At 50.3% G+C, this 22,633-nt stretch overlaps 1 protein-coding gene across 4 annotated transcripts in view; it reads right to left on the reverse strand.

The window, feature by feature from the left end:
• Positions 1 to 22,633, reverse strand: part of CD109 (CD109 molecule) — a 456,523-nt gene that overhangs the window by 213,929 nt on the left and 219,961 nt on the right. For all 4 annotated transcript variants that reach the window (XM_029595620.1, XM_029595619.1, XM_029595617.1 and 1 more), the window contains one exon: positions 2,566 to 2,626. In XM_029595620.1, coding sequence (XP_029451480.1) covers positions 2,566 to 2,626 — 61 coding nt within the window. The remainder of the gene's footprint in view (positions 1 to 2,565; positions 2,627 to 22,633) is intronic.

Here is a 22,633-nt window from a genome sequence, read left to right on the forward strand (position 1 = left end):
CCATGGCTTGCGCTTGTACTCTGATAAGATCATAAAAGGCATCCACTCCATAGGCGACCATGGCCTCCAACCTGTCCGCCTACTGGGCCTCAGCGTCTGGCAGGGTCTGAGACGTGAGCAGCTGTTGTACCCACCGGAGTCCTGTACGTTGGGCCAATGAACTGCAGATAGCAGCTCGCATGCCCAGCACCGAAACCTCAAATACCCGTTTCAGATACACTTCCAACTTCCGATCCTGGGTATCCTTCAATGCCGTCCCGCCCGTGACGGGGATGGTCGTATGCTTTGTCACCGCTGAAACCGCCGAATCTACTGCTGGGACTCAGAGCAGCTCTAAGAAATCCGCCGGAAGAGGATACAATTTATCCATATGGCTCTGCCAAACCCTAAGATTGGACTCCGGTGTATCCCACTCTCTGGCGATCAGCTGTAGGATATTGTGATGAGTGGGAAAGGCCTTTGCCAGCGGACGAAGGCCCGCTAGGAGTGGATCCCCCTTCTTGATGCTCGGGTCTGGAGTCACTGGGTCCGGAGGGGGATCAATGTCCATCTCCTGGAGAATGTGTGGTATGAGCTCATCCAATTCTCCCGCCTGAAAAATGCGGAGAACTCTAGGATCATCACCCTCGACCTGAGCAATCAGGGAGGGGTCCTCGGTGAGCGGGTCCAGGAGAGGATCTCCCTCCCCCCCCCCCCGCTGGCTGCAGTGCTGTCAGAGCAGAAGACGACCCCCAAGACGTTCCCAGACCTTCCCCTGCAGGAGGGACGCTACCCTGGGGAAGGAGACCCCCCAAGGAAGTGGTCAGGCACGGCAGCTTAGCTGGAGGAGGACCCCTCCTCCCAGCAGAGAATACCTGCTATGCACAAACGCCCTGTGCATCAAAACTATGAACTCCGGGGAGAAAAACCCTTCCGAGTGCTCACCAAGCTGTCTAACCGGCTGGGTTCCGACAGCAGGAAACGGCAGGGTTGCCGAAATCTGTGCCTCTGTCTCGTCCTCCGAAATGCCAGCGTTTGCATCCTTACACAAAATGGCCACCGTTCCCGCGCTCGGCGGAAATGGGGCCTGCCGCTTTCTGCTCACACGGTCCTGTAGCTGCTCGACCTCCTCCGGAGGAGGGCTGTCCTCCCCTCCCGAAGAAACACTGAATCGTCGACCTTCTCGGGACAGGGAATCCCCCTGTCTACCGCCGCCTTCACAAACTGCCTGCCGCTACATCGCTGACGCGAGGGAGGAGGGTGGGAGGGGGGAGGAGAAAAGGCAGCTCGAGTGCGCAAAGCGCAACAGTGAACCGGGACGGCGAGACTGCGGGTCCGGCCCGGTTCCCCACCCACCGACCCGAAGAGACAGTTGGGGAATGGGTCTTCCCGACGGCAAGCGGCCCCGGGGAATGTGACTTCACGGGGCCGCAGGTCGGAAGGCTCCTCACGCCACCGGGGGGGGGAGGGGGGGCGGGCAGCCACAAACACGGGCAGGAGGGGAATGATCGGCCCCACCGATGTGCTCCCTCGGACCTGAGCGCCCTGAGCGGCGAATCCCCCGGCGACCTAGAAACAAGAGAAGTACTTACCTCCAACCCTATGAGAAACAACGGGAAGAGGCAGAAAAGGAGAGAAGAAGACAGTGACAAACAGCCTGTCAGCAAGTCTCTATGAAAACAAGCCAGTTGCCTGGCTGTAACTTTAAAGAGAAATTAACTGTCTAACCAATTAATCTTTCCCTTAACCGAACTTGATCCCTCATACAAAGAAAAAAAATTAGCCTAAAGCTTAAAACCCTAAGGCCAAGTGCTGGGGACCTCTGCTGGAGTCAGAACTATACTGAGATCTGAGGCAGGGGAGGTGTGGTTATATGGCACCCCCCCTGAGAGTTTTGTTCTGACTCCATCTGCTGGACGGGGGACATAACCCACCGTCTGGAATGATCCTGGTACGTACAGGGAATGGCATGTGTTTTGAGCGTAGATGCATTTTTCTATAATTGCGTGGATTTCTGCGCACAAATCATTTGCATAATTTATTTTTTTTTACATCCTGCGGACGTGGCAGCTTCAGCCGTGCACAGTGATCAAAACCCGCGCTCATAACTAGCGCCTGTTTTGCCATAGGTTTTATTACATTGACCCCAAAATGTTTTACAGCAAATATTATTAAACCCAAAATGTCTCATTACAAATGACCCCCAATGTAAATTTCTGCAAAAAAGGAACATTTCCTGCCAATGTACCTTACTGAAACCAAAACCTTTTAACAGTCATGAATCTCTTATTGCTGAGAATTACAGGGTAACAAAAGTTGCTTTAATGTAAAATGTAATTATAGAAGTTATGTCATTTCTCAAATTACAAATGCAAAACTCAACCAAATTCACACTTGCATCTTAAAGTAAAATTCAGTTAATGTCCTCCATATATGTTCTTCTGCAGTGTGCATCTGATTTCTCTTATTTTTCTACCTGAGTGAAATGATCTCTTTGCACAGTGAATTCCTGGTTCTGCGTATCTAAACTGAGTTTACAATGCAAAAGGCAACCCATGTTCTTTCAGCATCAACTAGAGCACTCACCAAAGAGGAAATCTTTACGGTCTCCAAGATAAGCATCACTTAATACCCCAAGGTTACATTTCTGTTGAAAATAAAATAAAACATGAATTTATATAAAATGTATAATACAATGTAGATCACAAGATTACAAGATCTCTGCTTCAAAGGACTTAACTGGCTGTCTCAAAGCAAATGTAATTAAGCAGTCAACCAATTTAGTTTCTTGCTGTTACTCCATACCACTATAGATCATAATTATGCTAACTCTACCAGAATTAAAAAAAACAGAAAATACTGCAGGAGGATATCTTCTCCAGTGACATTAGCACTCTCCTTAAACTATGTTATGATTGTCCCTTGCTTTTCATATTTTGATGTGCAATTTTGCTGCCATTTCCCAGAGCTTTTTATGTCACTAATTTTTTTTTTTTTTTTTGCAGGTCCAGTCTTCCTCCTTTGGTAATGCTCATTGCATCACTGTTTCCCAAAAAGAGGTTAGATGGCAAGGGAACATCACCTTCCCACTCCACATATTGAATAGGTTCTCAATCTCGGCCAAAGGCCAAGAAGAGACAGTCATAGCTCAAACCCTTTACTTGAATCTGAAGAAAAGATAGGAGGTATCAGAAATACTAAGCTTGTAGGAGTAGCAGCCTAGTGGCACGAGATAAGCATACAGCACATTGGTCGCACATGGTTTGAAAGCTGGCACACTTAGAGACCGGGAAAATGGGCTTCTTCCTCTTCTCTGTCGTACGTGGCCTCTGGGACTCTTTTCTCTTCAGTCACAGTAGGGATTATATTTATTTATTTATTTAAACATTTTTATATACCGACATTAGTTGTGGACATCATGTCGGTTTACAATAAACAGGTTAAGCTTGGAAATACTTTTAACAGAGAAGTCAAACTGGGAGAGGGGATGCAGTCTGCTGGCGGCCTCCGGGCCTGTTCCTCTTCTTGGTCGCCAGCAGAGGGTGGGGTCCACCAGCAACTTCCCAGCCTCTTCCTCTTCTCGGCCACTAGTGAGATGGGGTCCACCAGTGGCATCATGGGCCTGTTCCTCTTCTCGGCTTCCAGAGGCCTCCCGGGCCTGTTCCTCTTCTTGGCCACCGCTCTCCTGGATGTGCACGCTGTTGGTGGTGCACAGCACACCCTGTTTTAAACTTGGTGGTGCCTGTTCACCACCATACACTATGGATGCTATGCCCATGGGAGGAATATGTGTGCTTTTAAGGCCTGGTGTAATACTTTCAGTGTTGCCTTTTCTTAGGTAAGGTACTTTATTAGGGGCCAATGCAATAAATTTTGCAGAAAGCGGGCGCTGACTTTCAGCGCTCGCTTTCTTAGGCACGCAAGGCGCCCGTAAGGGGAGGCACCATGCAATATGCAAATTAGGGAGTCACGCTAGCGAGGAGGCGCTAGGGTCGCTTGTGCGACCTTAGTGCCTCCTTGCTAACGCGACCCCATGGCAGCTGCTGGTTATGAAGACCGACGCCGGTTTATTGCCAGTAATGAAAATGGATGCCAGACAGCCAGTTATGAAAACAGACACAGAGTTTACCGCATTGGTCTTCATAACCTCGGCTGGTCTGCTGAGGTTTTTTGGTTTTTTTTTTTTAAAATTGAAGTACCACTGAAAAGCAGTTTTTTCTGCTTTTCTGTACTTCTTCTACGTGCAATCAGCTATTAACGCCTGCTCTAGGCAGGCGTTAATATCTGAGCAATAAATGTGCGTATGAGACGCACATTTATTTTTTTGAATGCGGAGTGAATGAGTAATAGCCTCATTCACATGCATTTGCATGTGATGAGCGCTAACTCATTCACTCTGCGGATGCATGTTAATTAGGCGCTAATCCCTCTATTGCATTAGGTCCGATAGCGGGTTAAACAGTGCGCTCGTGTGAGCGCAATGTATTGCATCGGCCCCGTATTATTTGAGAAGTTGATGCTGTTCTGGTATGAGAGGTTTAATATTTATTTAATTTCTCAGAGAGAATACATATATTTTCCTTGTGTCATTCTTAACAATAAAAATAATACTGGGTTGTCTTTTTTTTTTAATTTCCACAGTGGATTGTAATGAGCAATGTGTCACATATGTGAGCATTGTCCATCAGGTGTGTCATGATGGGAATACGGTTGAAAACCACTGCCTTAAGAGTACCTCTGAGCATGCACCCCTTCTAGTCATCAGCTGGGCAAATCAGATGGTTGAGAGTGACATCAACTGCAAAATATTGGAAAGCATGGTAATGTCCATATGATTTAATAAGTGCCATTATTCTGCTGACTATTTGGCAGGAGGTTTATGTTAAAGCTCCCAAATTATTGCCCCAATGTAAAAAGGTGCGCTAGGTTGTGTGTACCTGTAAGTGTGTGGTTCTGTCTGCATTTCCATGCATATAACTTTACTCCTAATGTAAAATGGAGCTTTGCACACTAAAAACATGAGCACAACTCCACGCAAATCCCATGTTAATCAAAGCATTAGCTACTACCTAGTGTAGAAAGCTTTACTCATGTGTTCCTAACATTAGAAATGAAACACCTGATCAGAAGTAGAGTAAAGTTTCTAGGGCTAGTGTTAGTTTATGGGGCTGAAAAACAAGTTCATGCTGCAGGGGTCCTGTACTCCAGATTTCTGTACAGAAAATACAATTTGTGTGCATAGCATGTGGTTTCTGTGCAGAAAACAGGGTTTATGTTCCTAATTTTTAGGAGCACAACTTTTAAGCTCCTAACTCCTTTTCTATACGTATAAAAGTTGTGCCCCTAAAAGCTGTGCTCACAAAATATAATTTACATGCAGAAACATGTTTTTTATGCATAAACCATATTTTCTAGGAGTGGCCTAGTGGTTAGAGCAGCAGGTTGCGAACTAGGGCAGCCAGGGTTCAAATCTCATGGACACTCCTTATGACCTGGGGCAAGTCACCTCACTCTCCATTGCCTTAGGCACAAACTTAGGGGCTCATTCACTAAGCAGTGACATTTTTCCCCCACAAGGGAAAATACTACATAAGTCACAAGCCACAGTAAAATGATTCTGCTACTTTGTAAATCCCACAGTATTTTTCCTCACAGGAAAATACCATGGTGGTGAATGGCCTCAGAGAATGCGAGATGGCATCCCCAGGACTGTGGGGCCACTATGGCTTAAAGGGGCTGATGGCCTCAAGTAAACTCCACCCCCCCCTTCGAAAGTCACAAAATCTCAGTGGTCTGCATAAACTACCTAAATCATAGATGGAGTTAGTTACATATTTCTGTTAAGGGATAACTTGCCAACCTCACAGGGTAGCAATGAAGACTTGGGTTTTCTATTAAAGTTTTGCCAAAACTTCCTATCACGTCCTAAGTTGTGTGTGATTCTCAAGACGTGATCTGGGTTTGAGTGCGCTAATCCCTACGGATAACCCCACAATGTTGCTGTCATGAATCCCCATTGTCCTGCATTTTTTTGTATCCACAAGAAGGGATAATGATTAGGAAATAGGGATCAAGATGTATTTAAATCTTGTGAATTTCCATTTTCTCATCAGTATTTTTGCACCAGCTGGAAAAGAACATGGTATTGATTTGAAAAAAAGATCAAGGTTTGTTTGCCTATCATTCTTGTACCCAGTAGAGAGGAATACAGGCATTGGGAGGTGCTGGTCTCCCCCAGGGTCCAGAGTCTATATATTAAATTAGGAAACAGGAATCCAGAATTTTCATAGATGTAATGATTTATGTTCCCTGCTTTGTCATAGAGCTGAAGGGCACTATTCAGATTATTCATTTTAAGTTCAGAATGGCATGTTCTCAAAAGTTTTAGGAAGAGGAGAAGAAGATAGATTTATAGAAACTCCTTCCATGAAACAACTGTAAAAGGAGATAAAGATCTTTACATTTACAATCAGATTGGCTTAGAAAAAAAACCCAGAAGAAATTATGGGTTGGGCTTTCTCAGTGAAAATGGGGAACAAAAATTTGCATTGTCTTCTGTAGGTTTGCCTGCTTCAGTTGCTCGTTCCAGAGTAATTAAAAAGAAAATGGCTAAAAATTCAAACATTTTTTTAAACTATAAAGAGGATGAGTAGCTATTGCTGTTCCACATGTAAATGTTTTGTTTAGTTTCTTTTAATCAAGAATAATTTATGGCCTATCTTGATTTCTTGTCTGCTGAAGAAAAATTATCTGTGGTGCCATTTAAAAGACATTTGCAGAATGATAGAAACATAGAAACAGAATTGATGGCAGAAAAGAACCAAATGGTCCATCCAGTCTACGCAGCAAATGTATGGTACTATCTGCCATGCTGTGCAAGTTACCCCCATGCTTATCAGTTTCCCAAACCATAAAAGTCAGGGCCCTCATTTGTTACTATCTGAATCCAATTCCCTGTTACCCCTTGCCATTGAAGCAGAGAGCAATGATGGAATTCCATTAACAATAATGTTGGGATTACTACCTGATAATCCCCTTTTCCTTAGTGTAGACAGATGGATACTATCCCATTAGTACGAATGGGATAGTATCCGCGTGCTAGCAGTTGGAGACGGATCTGACGTCAGCACGGGGGCGTATATATCCCCACAGGAAGCGTAGCTATTCAGTAATCTTCCTTGCAAAAGCTGTTATAACTGACGCTCAGTTAAAAAGTGAAACAGGATTCCCCTGACCGATTGATAGTGGCTGGAGACCGCCAGCATTCCCAACCGGAAGGCGTGGACACCTGGTAGAGTGTACGCTCTCATGGAAACAGATGACATGGCTTACCTTGAATCGGTGATACCCATGTACGCAGGCAGCTGGGCGGGATGCTGAGTCCATCTGTCTACACTAAGGAAAAGGGGATTATCAGGTAGTAATCCCAACATTTCCTGGCGTGTAGCCAGATGGACTCAGTACGAATGGGATGTACAAAAGCTTTACTCCCCACCTGGGCGGGAGGCTGCCTGAGGCCCATGTAACACCGCCCTGGCAAATGCTGAGTCCTCCCTGGCCTGGACATCCAGACGGTAGAACTTGGAAAAGGTATGGAGGGAGGACCAGGTCGCTGCTTTACAGATGTCCGCAGGTGATAGCATCCTGGATTCCGCCCAGGATGCCGCTTGAGCTCTGGTAGAATGAGCCTTGACTTGTAGAGGCGGGGACTTTCCAGCCTCTACGTATGCTGCTCTGACAACTTCTTTAATCCAGCGGGCGATGGTGGGCCGCGAGGCCGCTTCACCTAGCTTCTTCCCGCCGTACAGGACGAACAGATGGTCCGTCTTACGAAGGTCTTGTGTAAGTTCCAAATATCTGGGCAGCAATCTGCCAATGTCGAGATGGCGTAACAAACGCCCTTCTTCAGATTTCTTCAGACCCGCCGTGGTAGGCAAGGATATGGTTTGATTAAGATGAAACTGTGAAACCACCTTAGGTAGAAAGGAGGGAACCGTACGAAGATGGATAGCCTCTGGAGTGATTCTGAGAAAGGGATCACGGCAGGACAATGCTTGTAGTTCTGAGATGCGGCGGGCTGAACATACAGCCAGCAAGAATACCATCTTCAAAGTGAGGGAACGAAGAGACAGGCCCCGAAGGGGTCTGAAGGTGGATCCCGCAAGGAAATCCAAAACAAGGTTGAGGTTCCACAAAGGTACAGGCCACTTCAGTGGCGGACGAATATGCTTGACTCCCTGCAGGAAGCGAGAAACATCCTGGTGCTTGGCGATGATCTTGCCATCCCTCCTGGGACCATAGCAAGACAGCGCAGCACCTGAACCTTGATGGAGCTGAGGGAGAGACCTTTCTGAAGGCCATCCTGCAGGAAATCCAACACAATAGGGATTGTGGTTGCATGAGGATTGGTGCCGTGAGTGTCGCACCATGCTTCAAATACTCTCCAGATCCGGATGTATGTGAGGGAAGTGCAAAACTTGCGAGCTCGGAGGAGGGTATCAATCACGGGCTCCGAGTAACCCCCTCTTCTTCAATCTAGCCCTCGCAAGGGCCATACCGTAAGAGAGAATTGAGCCGGATCCTCGTGAAGAATGGGACCTTGATGTAGAAGGTCCCGGAGAGGAGGCAGGGGAAGGGGCTCCCCTGCCAGTAGTCTTCTCATGTCCGCGTACCAGGGTCGTCTTGGCCAGTCTGGCGCCACTAGAAGGACTAGGCCCCGGTGCCTCTGAATCTTGCGGATGACAGCTCCTAGCAGAGGCCACGGAGGAAAGGCGTACAGTAGAGTCCCTGGAGGCCACGGCTGAACCAGGGCATCGATTCCGTGTGAGCACGGGTTGCGCTTGCGGCTGAAGTATCTGGGTACTTGAGCATTGGACCTGTCTGCCAGTAAATCCATGTCCGGAAACCCCCAATGATCCACAATCATCTGGAAGGCCGTGGGTGAGAGCTGCCACCCTCCCGGATTTAGGCTTTCCCTGCTGAGGAAGTCTGCTGTGGTATTGTCCTTCCCGGCGATGTGGACGGCAGAGATGTCCTGAAGATTCACCTCTGCCCAAGTCATCAGAGGGGCGATCTCCAGAGATACCTGTCGGCTTCTGGTTCCGCCCTGACGATTGATGTATGCCACCGTGGTGGCGTTGTCGGACATCACTCTGACTGCTCTGTTCTGCAGTCTGTGGGCAATTGAAGGCATGCCAATCGGACAGCCCGGGCCTCTAGACGGTTGATGTTCCACGCCGACTCTTCTCTGTTCCACCGCCCTTGTGCGGTGAGTTCTTCGCAGTGTGCGCCCCAGCCGCTTAGGCTGGCATCCGTGGTGAGCAAAATCCACGTGGGTGAGGACATCGTCAATCCCCTGCTCATGTGGTTGGACTGCAACCACCACCGTAACTGGGTCCGCACTCGGGCTGGTAGAGGTAGGTGCATGGAGTAGGTCCGTAGACGGGGGCTCCAGCGAGAGAGCAGGGCGTGTTGTAGAGGTCGTATATGGGCCCTCGCCCAGGGCACCACTTCCAGGGTGGATGCCATGAGACCAAGAACCTGCAGATAATCCCAGGCGGTGGGTCGACTGGCGCCCATCAAATACTGGATACGCTGCTGAAGTTTCAACGTCCTCTTGGTGGTGAGACTGACCGTGGCTGCCCGGGTGTCGAACTGTACTCCCAGGTATTCCAGTGACTGGGAAGGCTGTAGGCAGCTCTTGCCGAGGTTGATAACCCAGCCCAGGCTTTCCAGAAGGGCTATCACTCTGTCGGTGGTCCGAAGGCTCTCCTCTCGAGACATTGCCCTGATCAGCCAGTCGTCTAGGTAGGGATGGACCAGAATTCCTTCCCGCCTGAGCGCCGCCGCTACTATTACTACTACCTTGGTGAATGTCCGTGGCGAAGTCGCCAACCCAAAGGGCAGAGCCCGAAACTGGAAGTGGCGGCCTAGAACCTTGAAGCGTAGGTAGCGCTGATGACCTGGATGGATCGGGATATGCAGGTATGCCTCTGACAGGTCTAATGCCGTGAGGAATTCCCCTGGCTGTACTGTGGCCTTGACGGAGCGTAGAGTTTCCATGCGAAACCTCGGGACACGTAAGTATCGATTGACCGACTTGAGGTCCAGGACAGGCCGAAAGGTACCCCCTTTCTTGGGTACCATGAAATAGATTGAATAATGGCCAGAATTCACTTCCCAGGCAGGTACTGGGATGATGGCTTTCAAGGACAGGAGCCTTGCCAGGGTAGCTTCCAATGCTGCCTTCTTGTGTATGGGGCACGAAGATTCCACAAACTTGTCCGGAGGGAGATGATGAAAGTCCAGATAATATCCCTCCCGGATAACGGCGAGAACCCACTGGTCCGATGTAATCTCGACCCATCTGGGGTAGAAGAGGGTCAACCTGCCCCCTATGGCTTCGTCCCCCAGATGAATCGGAGGATTCTCATTGGGAGGCGCGGCCGGGACCCGAGCCCGGGCCCGCTCCCCTCTTGCGCTGCTTGGTCCGAAAGGACTGATTCCTGGCCGGAGGACGTGGTGCCTGGTAACGACCCCTGTAAGGAACGAAACGCTGGGAACTCCTGCCCCTGGAGGGCCTTGGAAAGGCGCGCTGGCCCCTTCGGAACCGATCTTCCGGCAATCTGGGCACTGGAGAGGCGCCCCATGCACTGGCCAGTTTATCAAGGTCGCTGCCAAATAGAAAAGAGCCCTTGAAGGGCAATCTGGTGAGGCGGGTTTTAGAAGGCGCATCAGCCGACCATCTTCGGATCCAGAGCTGCCTCCTGGCGGCTACGGAGGATGAAATCCCTTTAGCTGTAGTCCAGACCAGGTCAGATGCCGCATCCATAAGGAACGAAAGAGCGGATTCCATGTCTGCCGCTGGAGCGTTGTTTCTAACCTGAGACAAACAGGCACGCGTCACCACCGTGCAGCAGGTGGCGATCCGTAAAGATAAAGCAGTCACCTCAAAGGCCTGACGCAGAATGGCGTCTAGTCGCCGATCATGCGGCTCCCTGAGGGCCGTCCCCCCTTCAACTGGAATGGTAGTGCGCATGACCACAGAGCTAATCAAGGCGTCCACCTGAGGGCACGCCAGCAGATCCTGGATAGCCGGTGCCAAGGGGTACATGCTCATCAGAGCCCGACCCCCTTTGAAGGCAGCCGCTGGAGCCGCCCATTCTAAATCGATCAGTTGTTGCGCCGCCTGTAAGAATGGAAAATGGCGGGCTGTAGGACGAAGACCTTCCAGCAGGGGGTTCTGCGCAGAAGGTACCGAAGCGCTGGGACCTGTAATATCCAGTTCTGCCAGACACTGAGACACCAGGTCGGAGAGATCCTCCTTAGAGAAGAACCGCCTCATGGTTCGATATGGCTCAGTCCCTGGAGGAGGTCCCCTCGTCCGGGAGTTCGGACTCGTCCTGTGAGACCTCCAGGTCAGACTGATCTGGGCTATCCATCGGTGGGAAGTCCCGCTCGCGATAAGGGTGTGATGGTCCAGGAACCGGATCCGCAGGAGCTGCTACCACAGCAGCCGCCGCAGGCGCAGCCACCGCAGGAATTACAGGAACAGCAGGAACCGCAGGGCCTGGATGGGCAGCCGTTTGCATCTGTACAAAAGCATGAATTCCCTTAAAGAGATCCACCCAGGAAATGGAAGCAGCCTCTAATCGCCGGGGTACAAGCTCCCCCGGGATGCCTGATTGGTCGAGACTGCCCCCTAACTCCGGGGTAGCCCCTGGGGAACTGTCCACAAATCGCGGTTGAGACAGGTCCTGGCCCGAGGGTCGCACGGCCCCTTCACATTGGGCACACAGAGAATCTGGCTCATCCCTGCGCATGGCCCTAAGGTGGCATGCTGAGCAGAGGCCAAGGGCTGCAATGCCTGAAGCAGGCGGCGCCGTCGCTGAAGACTCTGCAGCTTTCTGATCCATTGAACAATAGGCGCTCAAAAATAATATGCGGCAGCAATAGGCGCTTAATACAATAGGCGCTCAATAATTATATGCGGCAGCAATAGGCGCTTAATACAACAGGCGCTGAATAACAATATGCGGCAGCAATAGGCGCTTAATACAACAGGCGCTCAATAATAATATGCGGCAGCAATAGGCGCTTAATATAACAGGCGCTCAATAATAACAAGTGGCAGCAATAGGCGCTTAATATAACAGGCGCTCAATAATAATAAGTGGCAGCAATAGGCGCGTAATACAACAGGCGCTCAACAGGAATATGCGGCAGCAATAAGCGCTTAATGTGCCCTCAATAGGCTTTCAGCAATAAGTGACCAGCAATTTGCTCGCAATAGGCATTCAATAAGCTTTCAGTAAGAAGCGGTCAGCAATATGTTCTTAATAGGCATTCAATAAGCTTTCAGTAATAAGCGGCCAGCCATATGCTCGTAATAGGCATTCAATAAGCGTTCAGTAATAAGCGGCCAGCAATATGCTCACAATAGGCACCCAATAAGCTTTCAGGAATAAGTGGGCAGCAATAAGCACCCAATAGGCATTCAATAAGCATTCAGTAATAAGCGGTCAGCAATATGCTCTTAATAGGCATTCAATAAGCTTCCAGTAAGAAGCGGTCAGCAATAAGCGCTCAATAGGCATTCAATAAGCATTCAGCAATAAGCGGCCAGCAATATGCTCCAATAGGCATTCAATAAGCTTTCAGTAATAAGCAGTCAGCAATATGCTCCTAATAGGCATTCAATAAGTGGGCAGCAATATGCTCTCAATAAGCTGTCAGTAATAAGCGGGCAGCCATATGCTCTTAATAGGCAGTCAATAAGCTTTCAGTAATAAGCGGCCAGCAATATGCTCTCGATAGACAATAAGCTCTCAGTAAGAAGCGGTCAGCAAAGCCAAGGAGGAAGAAAGCCGCGCCTATTACGGGCAGCGGAGTACCTGAGCAAGGCCCAACCAGGATGTCCTCCACGGCGTGCCACGCCGCCGATCCTCTGCGCGTCGGAGATCCGTAGGAAGAGACGTACTCCTTACCAGCTTCGGCGCTTCCCGGCTAGAACCCAGGCGGTCTCCGGCTGCGGGGGAAGGGATCACCTCACCACCGCAATTCAAGGAAATGCACCCGCTACCTCGTCCACACCAGGCCTCGTATACCTCACGTATACCTCACGCGGACTGCGTCCGGGGACTGCGTCACTGCCGCGCTTCGGCAGGACCGAGGACTTTCCCACCGGGGGAGCACGGTAATCACCCCGGGAGCTCGCTGGGGGAGGAACCTGTGGGTATCTACCGCAGGAGCGCGGGGCTCTAAGTCGAATAGACAGGAAAAACGAATCTAGAATGACAAGAAAAGACAAAAATTAAAGTAGTCTTGGAAAGCACGCTCAACTAGCGTGCAGGCACTCCAAACTGCTTTGGAGACGGAAATTACTGAATAGCTACGCTTCCTGTGGGGATATATACGCCCCCGTGCTGACGTCAGATCCGTCTCCAACTGCTAGCACGCAGATACTATCCCATTCATACTGAGTCCATCTGGCTACACGCCAGGAAATGTAGGTTTATTGGTTAAGGGTAATAACCACCTCACCAGCAAGTTACCCCATGCTTGTTTCCCGCAAAATTTGGGGCCCTCATTGGTTGCTGTCTGTATCCCATTCCACTTTTCCCCTGCCGTTGAAGCAGAAAGCATTGATGGAGTTGCATTCATAGTATGTAGGCTTACTGGTTAAGGATAGTAACTGCCGCAACAGCATGCACTCTTTTCTTCATTTCCATCCTCTAGTTTTGAAGGATCCACAGTGTTTATCCCATGCCCCTCTGAATTCTTTCAGCATTTTCATCTTCACCACCTCCTCCGGAAGGGCCTTACGAGAATCCATCACCCTCTCCATGAAGAATTATTTCTCAATGTTGGTTCTGAGTTGTCCTCCCTGAACTTTCATTTTGTGACGCCTAGTTCTACTGATTTCTTTCCAATGAAAAAGGTTTGATGATTGTGCATCATTAAAACCTTTCAGGCACCTGAAGGCCTGTATATCTGCCCTGTACCTTTTTTCTTCCAGGATATAAATATTCAGATCCTTCAGCCTCTCCTCATAGGTCTTCTGATACAGACCCCACACCATTTTGGTCGCTCTTCTCTGGACAGCCTCCATCCCATCTTTATCCCCCTTCAGATACGAACTCCAGAACTGAACACAGTACTCCAAATGAGGCCTCACCAAGGACCTATACAAGGACATTATCACCTCCTTTATCTTACTGGTTATTCCTCTCTCTATGCAGCCTAGCGTTCTTCGGGCTTTAGCTATCGCCTTGTCACATTGTTGCGACATCTTCAGATCTCTAGACACTATTTCCTAAAATCTCTCTCCTGGTCCATGCACATCAGTCTTACATCCCCCATGACATACAGTTCTTCTGGACTGCCACATCCCAGATTCATGACTGCACTTCTCAGCATTGAATTCCAACTGCCAAATCTTCAACCACTCTTCCAGCTTTCTTAAATCTATTTTCATTCTCTCTACTCATTCAGGCGTGACCACTCTATTGCAAATAGGCAAATGTTACCTTCTATTCCTTCTACAATGTCACTCACAAAGATATTAAACAGAACTAGTCCAAACACCAGCCCCTGTGGCACTCCACTTAACATAGTTCTCTTTTCAGAGTAGGTTCCATTTACCATTACACTCTGTCTCCTATCAGTCAACTAGTTTGTAATCCACACCTCCACCTTGGCACTCATTCCCAAACTTCTTGTTTTATTCACAAGCCTCCAATGCAGACCATATCAAAAGCTTTGCTGAAATCCAAGTAGATCACATCTAGCACTCTTTCTTGATCCAATTCTCAAGTCATTCAATCAAAAAAATCAGATTTATCTGACAAGCCCTTCCTCTGGTGAACCCATGCCGCCTCGGGTCCAGCAACCCACTGGATTATAGGTAGTTCACTATCCTTTTCTTCAGCAAAATCTCCATTAATTTTCACATCACAGAGGTGAGGCTAACTGGCCTATAGTTTCCATGACCGCCAGCGCCCAGAGATTCGGATGGCGCAGAGTGCCCTGATTCTGTGAAATGAGATCGAGCACCGTCTCCAGCCGGATGGGTGCACGCACAGACAGGTCTTGCAGAAGTGGGAACCAGACCTGCCGAGCCCAAAAAGGCACCACCAGTATCATGGTCCCTCTGTTGAAGCTTCAGCAGAGTTTTCGAGAAGAGTGGCAGAGGGGGGCATGCATACAGCAGGCCCTTCCCCCAGTGAGGGGAGAAGGCATTGCAGGCCGGACGGCTGTACCCCACTACCACACAGCAGAACCTGCTCACCTTATGGTTGTGAGGGGAAGTGAAGAGATCCACATCCGGCGTAACCCCACTAGCGGTAAAGCTTGGCCGCTACCTCCGGGTTGAGGGACCACTCGTGTTGCTGGAAGGACCGGCTTAGGCAGTCCGCCAGCACATTGAGGTGACCTGGCAGGTAGGTTGCTTGTAGAGACATCCACTGAAACAGGGCCAAGGTCCACACTTGCACCACTTCGTGGCAGAGGAGGAACAAGCCCATGCCGCCGTTTGTTGCTCTATCACATCGTGACCTGGTTGTCTGTCCAGATCAGAACTTCCTTGGACAACAACCGGTCCCTGAATGCCCACAAGGCGTATCGTATTGCCCAAAGCTCCAGAAAGTTTATCTGACAGTGTGCTTCAATGGCGGTCCAGAGGCCCTGCATATGGATACTGTTCACATGGGCTCCCCACTCCTGGGGGAAGCATTGGTGGTGAGAGTCACCCGGGGGCACAGTGGGATGGAAAGGAAGTCCTTTTTTTAGGTTGGAAAGATCCTCCCACCAGGACAGAGATGCTTTTAGAGGGTCCAAAGAGGGTTTCACCTGTGCAGGGGAGGTCGGCTAGCCTATCTTGGATCTCCTGCGGGAGATCAGAGGCCCGGAGCCATGCCATTCTTCTGGCGCCAATGCCCACAGCAGCTAAGTGGGCCACTGTCTCAAAAACATTGGTGGAACCACCTCATGTTTTCCTGCCTCAAGACCCAACAGGGCAATGGCAGAAAGTGCCTCTTGCTGTTGGTGGGGGGAGGCCCTCCGCGAAATCCTGGACTCGTTTCCAGAGAATGCAGTTGTACTGGGACATGTAAGGTTGATAGGTGGCAATGCAGGCTACCAGCATGGGATCTGGCAAAGACTCTGGGAACCATGGACGAGGAAACACGGTACAGGCCGCATCTTCCTCCTCGGAGGACCCAAGAAACGGGATCGTTCAACTGGAGGGCATCGGTGGCCGATAGGGATCCAAAGATCCCTTGGGCACCAGCTGCACTGGAAGGGCACCCAGAAGGATGTCCAGACACTCCAGCAGTGGTACTAGCATTGATGGCGGAGGTTCGGGCACTGGTGGCACCGGCAGCTCAATACTTTGAAGCAATTTGAGCACCGTGGACTGCACCCTTCGTTCCAACTCCTCCTGAAAGTCCAGTGTGGCCAGGACTGATGGAGGGGGATGAGGAGTCACTGGCTCTTCCTCAGGCCTCCGAGGTAGTGCAGTGCCCTGCACAGATGTCGGTGGGGGTATGCCTAGGGCTACCAGGGGTATCAGAGGATGGGGCCTCCGATGTCCGGTGATGCTTTGATGGGGGCTCGGCAGCCGATGCTACTCTGGAACCGGAACAATGCGTCGATGGTGACCGGTGTCTATGCTTGCGGGATCTTCTTCGGTGCTCAGCCTGGTGGTCTTTCCCCGGCACCAAGGAAGCTGATGATCCCGATGTCCTGGAGAGCAGGGAGATCAAGGATATATCCCTGTCCCTTCGATCCTTGGAAGTACTGACGAGAGGGACTGCTAGGGGACGCAAGTTAGACAGCTCCCTACAATCTCTCGGTGTCGATGAGACTGAAGCAGGTGTAGAGGGAGTAGAATTCGGAGCCCTGAAAAGTTTCTCCATCATATCAAGGCACGCCCAATGCCTTTGGGTGTCATCCACTGGTGCCGGCTGTGTGACCAGATGTCATGCGAGGCCCCCAGGCAGAAAATGCTAACCTCATGCGGGTCCGTGATGGACATGGTCCGTAGGCACCGATAAAACTGGTCGACGCCATAAAAAACACCCAGCGTGCGGTCGATGACCAGCAGTCACTGTGAGACAAAAAGTCAGGAATAGACTGCAAAGTTGGTAAAAGGGGCAGAAATGACCTACCACACCGAGGAGGCACCAACCGCAAAGGGAGAAAAACACTCAAAAAAAAAAAAAAAAGGAAATCGAAGAGCTCCACCAACTGTAAGACAACCGCACCGTGGAAAAGAAGAGACTGAAGGGGGACCTCGCATGGACACACGGATAGTAGCAGGCTGGGCTTGCTCAAGTCTGCTGGTCAAAGCTTCTAGAAACTTTGACAAAAGCTTTTCCATGTCAGGCTCCATCGGATGATGTCATCCACATGTGAGAACTACCATCCTCCTTGCCCTAGAAGAAATGAGGATCCAAGCAACCTTCTTGCCAAGGGAACGCTGGTGTATCAGAAGAGCCGTTATATAGGGCAGCTGGCAAACATCTGAGGACACCGTGGTCTTTTCCCGCAGCAGGCCCTTGTAAAGCTGACAATATTGCATGCGTGTACCTAGAGGGCAGAGGAGCAGTGTTTCCCTGCCATGGGGAATAGCAGCAGGGTAAGTAAAGTGATTCGTGGGGCTGTCCTGCAAGCGGCAGCATTGTATAATGTTATCTTTATTTTATATTTTGATGAACACCTAATTATTATCATCTGTTTGTTAAAAAAAACAACTGTGTTTCTTGTATGAATTGTTACAATGTAAACTGGAGTGAAGGCAATCTGCTATACTTCGGTATATAAAATAATTTAAATAATTAAATAAATAAATATTTTGTATTATTTATTGCATTCATTTATTGTTATAGTTCACCTTCAGTTCTTTGGATAAAGACAGAAGAAAAATAGAAAATTAAATAAAATGTACAATAAGAGCGTGCACTTTTCTCACAAGAATAAAAATTACCTTGTTTTACCACTGTTTTTACAAAATTAATTTTGGCTTGCAATGGGATTAAATACAAATATCCTCCTTCAGCAGACTTACAGTAGCAAAAATGTTTCAGGATGGCTGCTGCTGGCATGCTAATTACAGAAGACGTGGGACTTGTGAGTATTGGTTTGCTTCAGAAAGTACGTATTTGCAAAAGATATATATAGCTAGAGGGCTGAAGTTACTATGTGTGACTATAAAATGAATTAAGGTAATGTTGAGATTACTACCTGATAATCTCCTTTTCCTTAGTGTAGACAGATGGACTCAGAACGAATGGATAGTATCCGCGTGCTAGCAGTTGGAGACGGATCTGACGTCAGCACGGGGTATATATATCCCCACAGGAAGCGTAGCAACTTAGTAATCTTCCTTGCAAAAGCTGTTATGGATGTGAGTACGGACGCTCAGTGAAAAGTGAAAACAGGATTCCCCTGACCGATTGATAGTAGCTGGAGACCGCCAGCATTCCCAACCGGAAGGCGTTGACACCTGGTAGAGTGTACGCTCTTATAGAAATAGATGACATGGCTTACCTTGCATCGGTGAAACCCATGTACACAGGCAGCTGGGCGGGATGCTGAGTCCATCTGTCTACACTAAGGAAAAGGAGATTATCAGGTAAGTAATCTCAACATTTCCTGGCGTGTAGCCAGATGGACTCAGAACGAATAGGATGTACAAAAGCTTTACTCCCAGCCTGGGCGGCAGGCTGCCTGAGGACCATGCAATACCGCCCTCGCAAATGCTGAGTCCTCCCTGGCCTGGACATCCAGACGGTAGAATCTGGAGAAGGTATGGAGGGAGGACCATGTCGCCGCTTTACATATTTCTGCAGGCGACAGCATCCTGGATTCCGCCCAGGATGCCGCTTGCGCTCTGGTAGAATGAGCCTTGACTTGTAGAGGCGGAGACTTCCCAGCCTCCACATAAGCTGCTCTGATAACTTCTTTAATCCAGCGGGCGATGGTGGGCCGTGAGGCTGCTTCACCTTGCCTCTTCCCGCTGTGCAGGACGAACAGATGGTCCGTCTTTCGTAGTTCTTGTGTCACTTCCAGATATCTGGGCAGCAATCTGCCAATGTCGAGATGGCGCAATAAACGCCCTTCTTCAGATTTCTTCAAACCCGCCGTGGTAGGCAAGGATATGGTTTGGTTAAGATGAAACTGTGAAACCACTTTAGGTAGAAAGGAGGGAACCGTACGAAGATGGATAGCCTCAGGAGTGATTCTGAGAAAGGGATCACGGCAGGACAGTGCTTGCAGCTCTAAAATGCGGCGTGCCGAACATACCGCCAGTAGGAACACCATCTTCAAGGTTAGGGAACGGAGAGATAGTCCCCGAAGGGGTCTAAAGGTGGATCCCACGAGGAAATCCAAAACAAGATTGAGGTTCCATAAGGGCACAGGCCACTTTAGTGGCGGACGAATATGCTTGACTCCTTGAAGGAAGCGAGAAACATCTGGGTGCCTGGCGATGGTCTTGCCATCTCTCCTGGGACCATAGCAAGACAGCGCAGCCACCTGAACCTTGATGGAGCTGAGGGAGAGACCCTTCTGAAGTCCATCCTGCAGGAAATCCAACACAATAGGGATTGTGGTCGCATGTGGATTGGTGCCGTGAGTGTCGCACCATGCTTCAAATACCCTCCAGAGCCTTACGTAGGTGAGGGACATGGAAAACCTACGAGCTCGGAGGAGTGTATCTATCACAGGCTCCAAGTAACCTCTCTTCTTCAGTCTAGCCCTCTCAATGGCCAGACCGTAAGAGAGAATTGAGCTGGATCCTCGTGGAGGATGGGACCTTGACGTAGAAGGTCCCGGAGAGGAGGCAGGGGAAGAGGCTCCCCTGCCAGTAGTCTTCTCATGTCTGCGTACCAGGGTCTTCTTGGCCAGTCTGGTGCCACGAGAAGAACTAGGCCCCGGTGATTCTGAATCTTGTGGATGATGGCGCCCAGCAGAGGCCACGGAGGAAAGGCGTATAGCAGAGTCCCTGGAGGCCACGGCTGGACCAGGGCATCGATTCCATGTGAGAACGGGTCGCGCTTGCGGCTGAAGTATCTGGGTACTTGAGCATTGGACTTGTCCGCCAGTAAATCCATGTCCGGAATCCCCCAGTGATCCACAATCATCTGGAAGGCTGTGGGTGACAGCTGCCACTCTCCCAGATTTAGGCTCTCTCTGCTGAGGAAGTCTGCTGTGGTATTGTCCTTCCCGGCAATGTGGACAGCGGAGATGTCCTGAAGATTCGCGCCTGCCCAAGTCATCAGTAGGGCGATCTCCAGAGATACTTGTCGGCTTCTGGTTCCGCCCTGACGGTTGATGTATGCCACCGTGGTGGCGTTGTCGGACATCACTCTGACTGCTCTGTTCTTCAGTCTGTGAGCAAATCGAAGGCATGCCAATCGGACTGCCCGGGCCTCTAGACGGTTGATGTTCCACGCTGACTCTTCTCTGTTCCACCGCCCTTGTGCGGTGAGTTCTTCGCAGTGTGCTCCCCAGCCGCTCAGGCTGGCATCTGTGGTGAGCAAGGTCCACGTGGGTGAGGACATCTTCGACCCCCTGCTCATGTGGTTGGACTGCAACCACCACCGCAGCTGGGTCCGCACTCTGGCTGGCAGATGAAGGTGCGTGGAATAGTTCCGTAGAAGGGGGCTCCAGCGAGAGAGCAGGGAGTGTTGTAGAGGTCTCATATGGGGCCCTCGCCCAAGGCACTACTTCCAGGGTGGATGCCATGAGAGCAAGAACCTGCAGATAATCCCAGGCTATGGGCCGACTGGCTCCCATCAAATACTGGATACGCTGCTGAAGTTTCAACTTTCTCTTGGTAGTGAGACTGACTGTGTCTGCCCGGGTGTCGAACTGTACTCCCAGGTATTCCAGTGACTGGGAAGGCTGTAGGCAGATCTTGCTGAGGTTGATTACCCAGCCCAAGCTTTCCAGAAGGGCGATTACTCTGTCGGTTGTCCGAAGGCTCTCCTCTCGAGATTTCGCCCTGATCAGCCAGTCGTCTAGGTAGGGATGGACCAGAATTCCTTCCCGCCTGAGGGCCGCTGCTACCACTACTACCACCTTGGTGAATGTCCGTGGTGACGTGGCCAACCCGAAGGGCAGAGCCCGAAACTGGAAGTGGCGTCCTAGAACCTTGAAGCGTAGGTAGCGCTGATGATCCGGATGGATCGGGATATGCAGGTATGCCTCTGACAGGTCTAATGCCGTGAGGAATTCTCCTGGCTCTACTGCCGCCTTGATGGAGCGCAGAGTCTCCATGCGAAACCTCGGTACCCGTAAGTATCGCTTGACTGACTTGAGGTCCAGCACAGGCCGAAAAGTGCCCCCATTCTTGGGTACCATGACATAGATGGAATAGTGTCCAGAATTCACTTCCCAGGCAGGCACTGGGATGATGGCTTTCAAGGACAGGAGTCTCGCCAGGGTAGCTTCCAATGCTGCCTTCTTGTGTATGGGACATGAAGATTCCACAAACTTGTCCAGAGGGAGATGATGAAAGTCCAGATAATATCCCTCCCGGATAATGCGAGGACCCACTGGTCCGACGTGATCTCGACCCATCTGGGGTAGAAAAGGGTTAACCTGCCCCCTATGGCTCCATCCCCCAGATGAATCGGCGGATTCTCATTGTGAGGCGCGGCTGGGACCAGAGCCCGGACCTGCTCCCCTCTTGCGCTGCTTGGTCCGAAAGGACTGATTCCTGGCCTGAGGACGTGGTGCCTGGTAGTGACCCCTGTAAGGAACAAAGCGCTGTGAACTCCTGCCCCTGGAGGGCCTTGGAGACGCACGCTGGCCCCTTCTGAACCGATTTTCCGGCAGTCTAGGTACTGGAGAGGCGCCCCATGTACTGGCCAGCTTATCAAGGTCGCTGCCAAATAGGAAAGAGCCCTTAAAGGGCATTCTGGTGAGGCGTGTCTTTGAAGGCGCATCAGCTGACCATCTCCGGATCCAGAGCTGCCTCCTGGCAGCTACAGAGGATGAAATTCCCTTAGCTGTTGTCCGGACCAGGTCAGATGCAGCATCCGTGAGGAAAGAAAGAGCTGACTCCATGTCTGCTGCTGGAGCGTTGTTCCTAACCTGTGACAAACAGGCACACGTCACCACTGTGCAGCAGGTTGCGATCCGCAAAGATAGAGCTGCCACCTGAAAGGTCTGTTTCAGAATGGCGTCCAGTCGCCGGTCATGAGGCTCCTTGAGGGCCGTCCCCCCTTCAACTGGAATGGTAGTGCGCTTGACCACAGCGCTAATCAAGGCGTCCACCTGAGGGCACGCCAGTAGGTCCTGGATAGCCGGTGCCAATGGGTACATGCCCGTCAGGGCCCGGCCCCCTTTGAAGGAAGCCGCTGGTGCCGCCCATTCTAAATCTATCAGTTGTTGTGCCGCTTGCAAGAATGGAAAATGGCGGGCTGTAGGACGAAGACCTTCCAGCAGGGGGTTCTGCGCAGAGGGTACCGAAGTGCTGGGACCTGTAATATCCAATTCCGCCAAACACTGAGACACCAGGTCGGAGAGATCCTCCTTAGGGAAGAACCGCCTCATGGTTCTATATGGCTCAATCCCTGGGGGAAGTTCCCCCTCGTCCGGGAGTTCGGACTCGTCCGGTGAAACCTCCTGGTATGATTGCTCCGGA

Source organism: Rhinatrema bivittatum, chromosome 3 (assembly GCF_901001135.1).
Source record: "Rhinatrema bivittatum chromosome 3, aRhiBiv1.1, whole genome shotgun sequence".
Taxonomy (NCBI): domain Eukaryota; kingdom Metazoa; phylum Chordata; class Amphibia; order Gymnophiona; family Rhinatrematidae; genus Rhinatrema; species Rhinatrema bivittatum.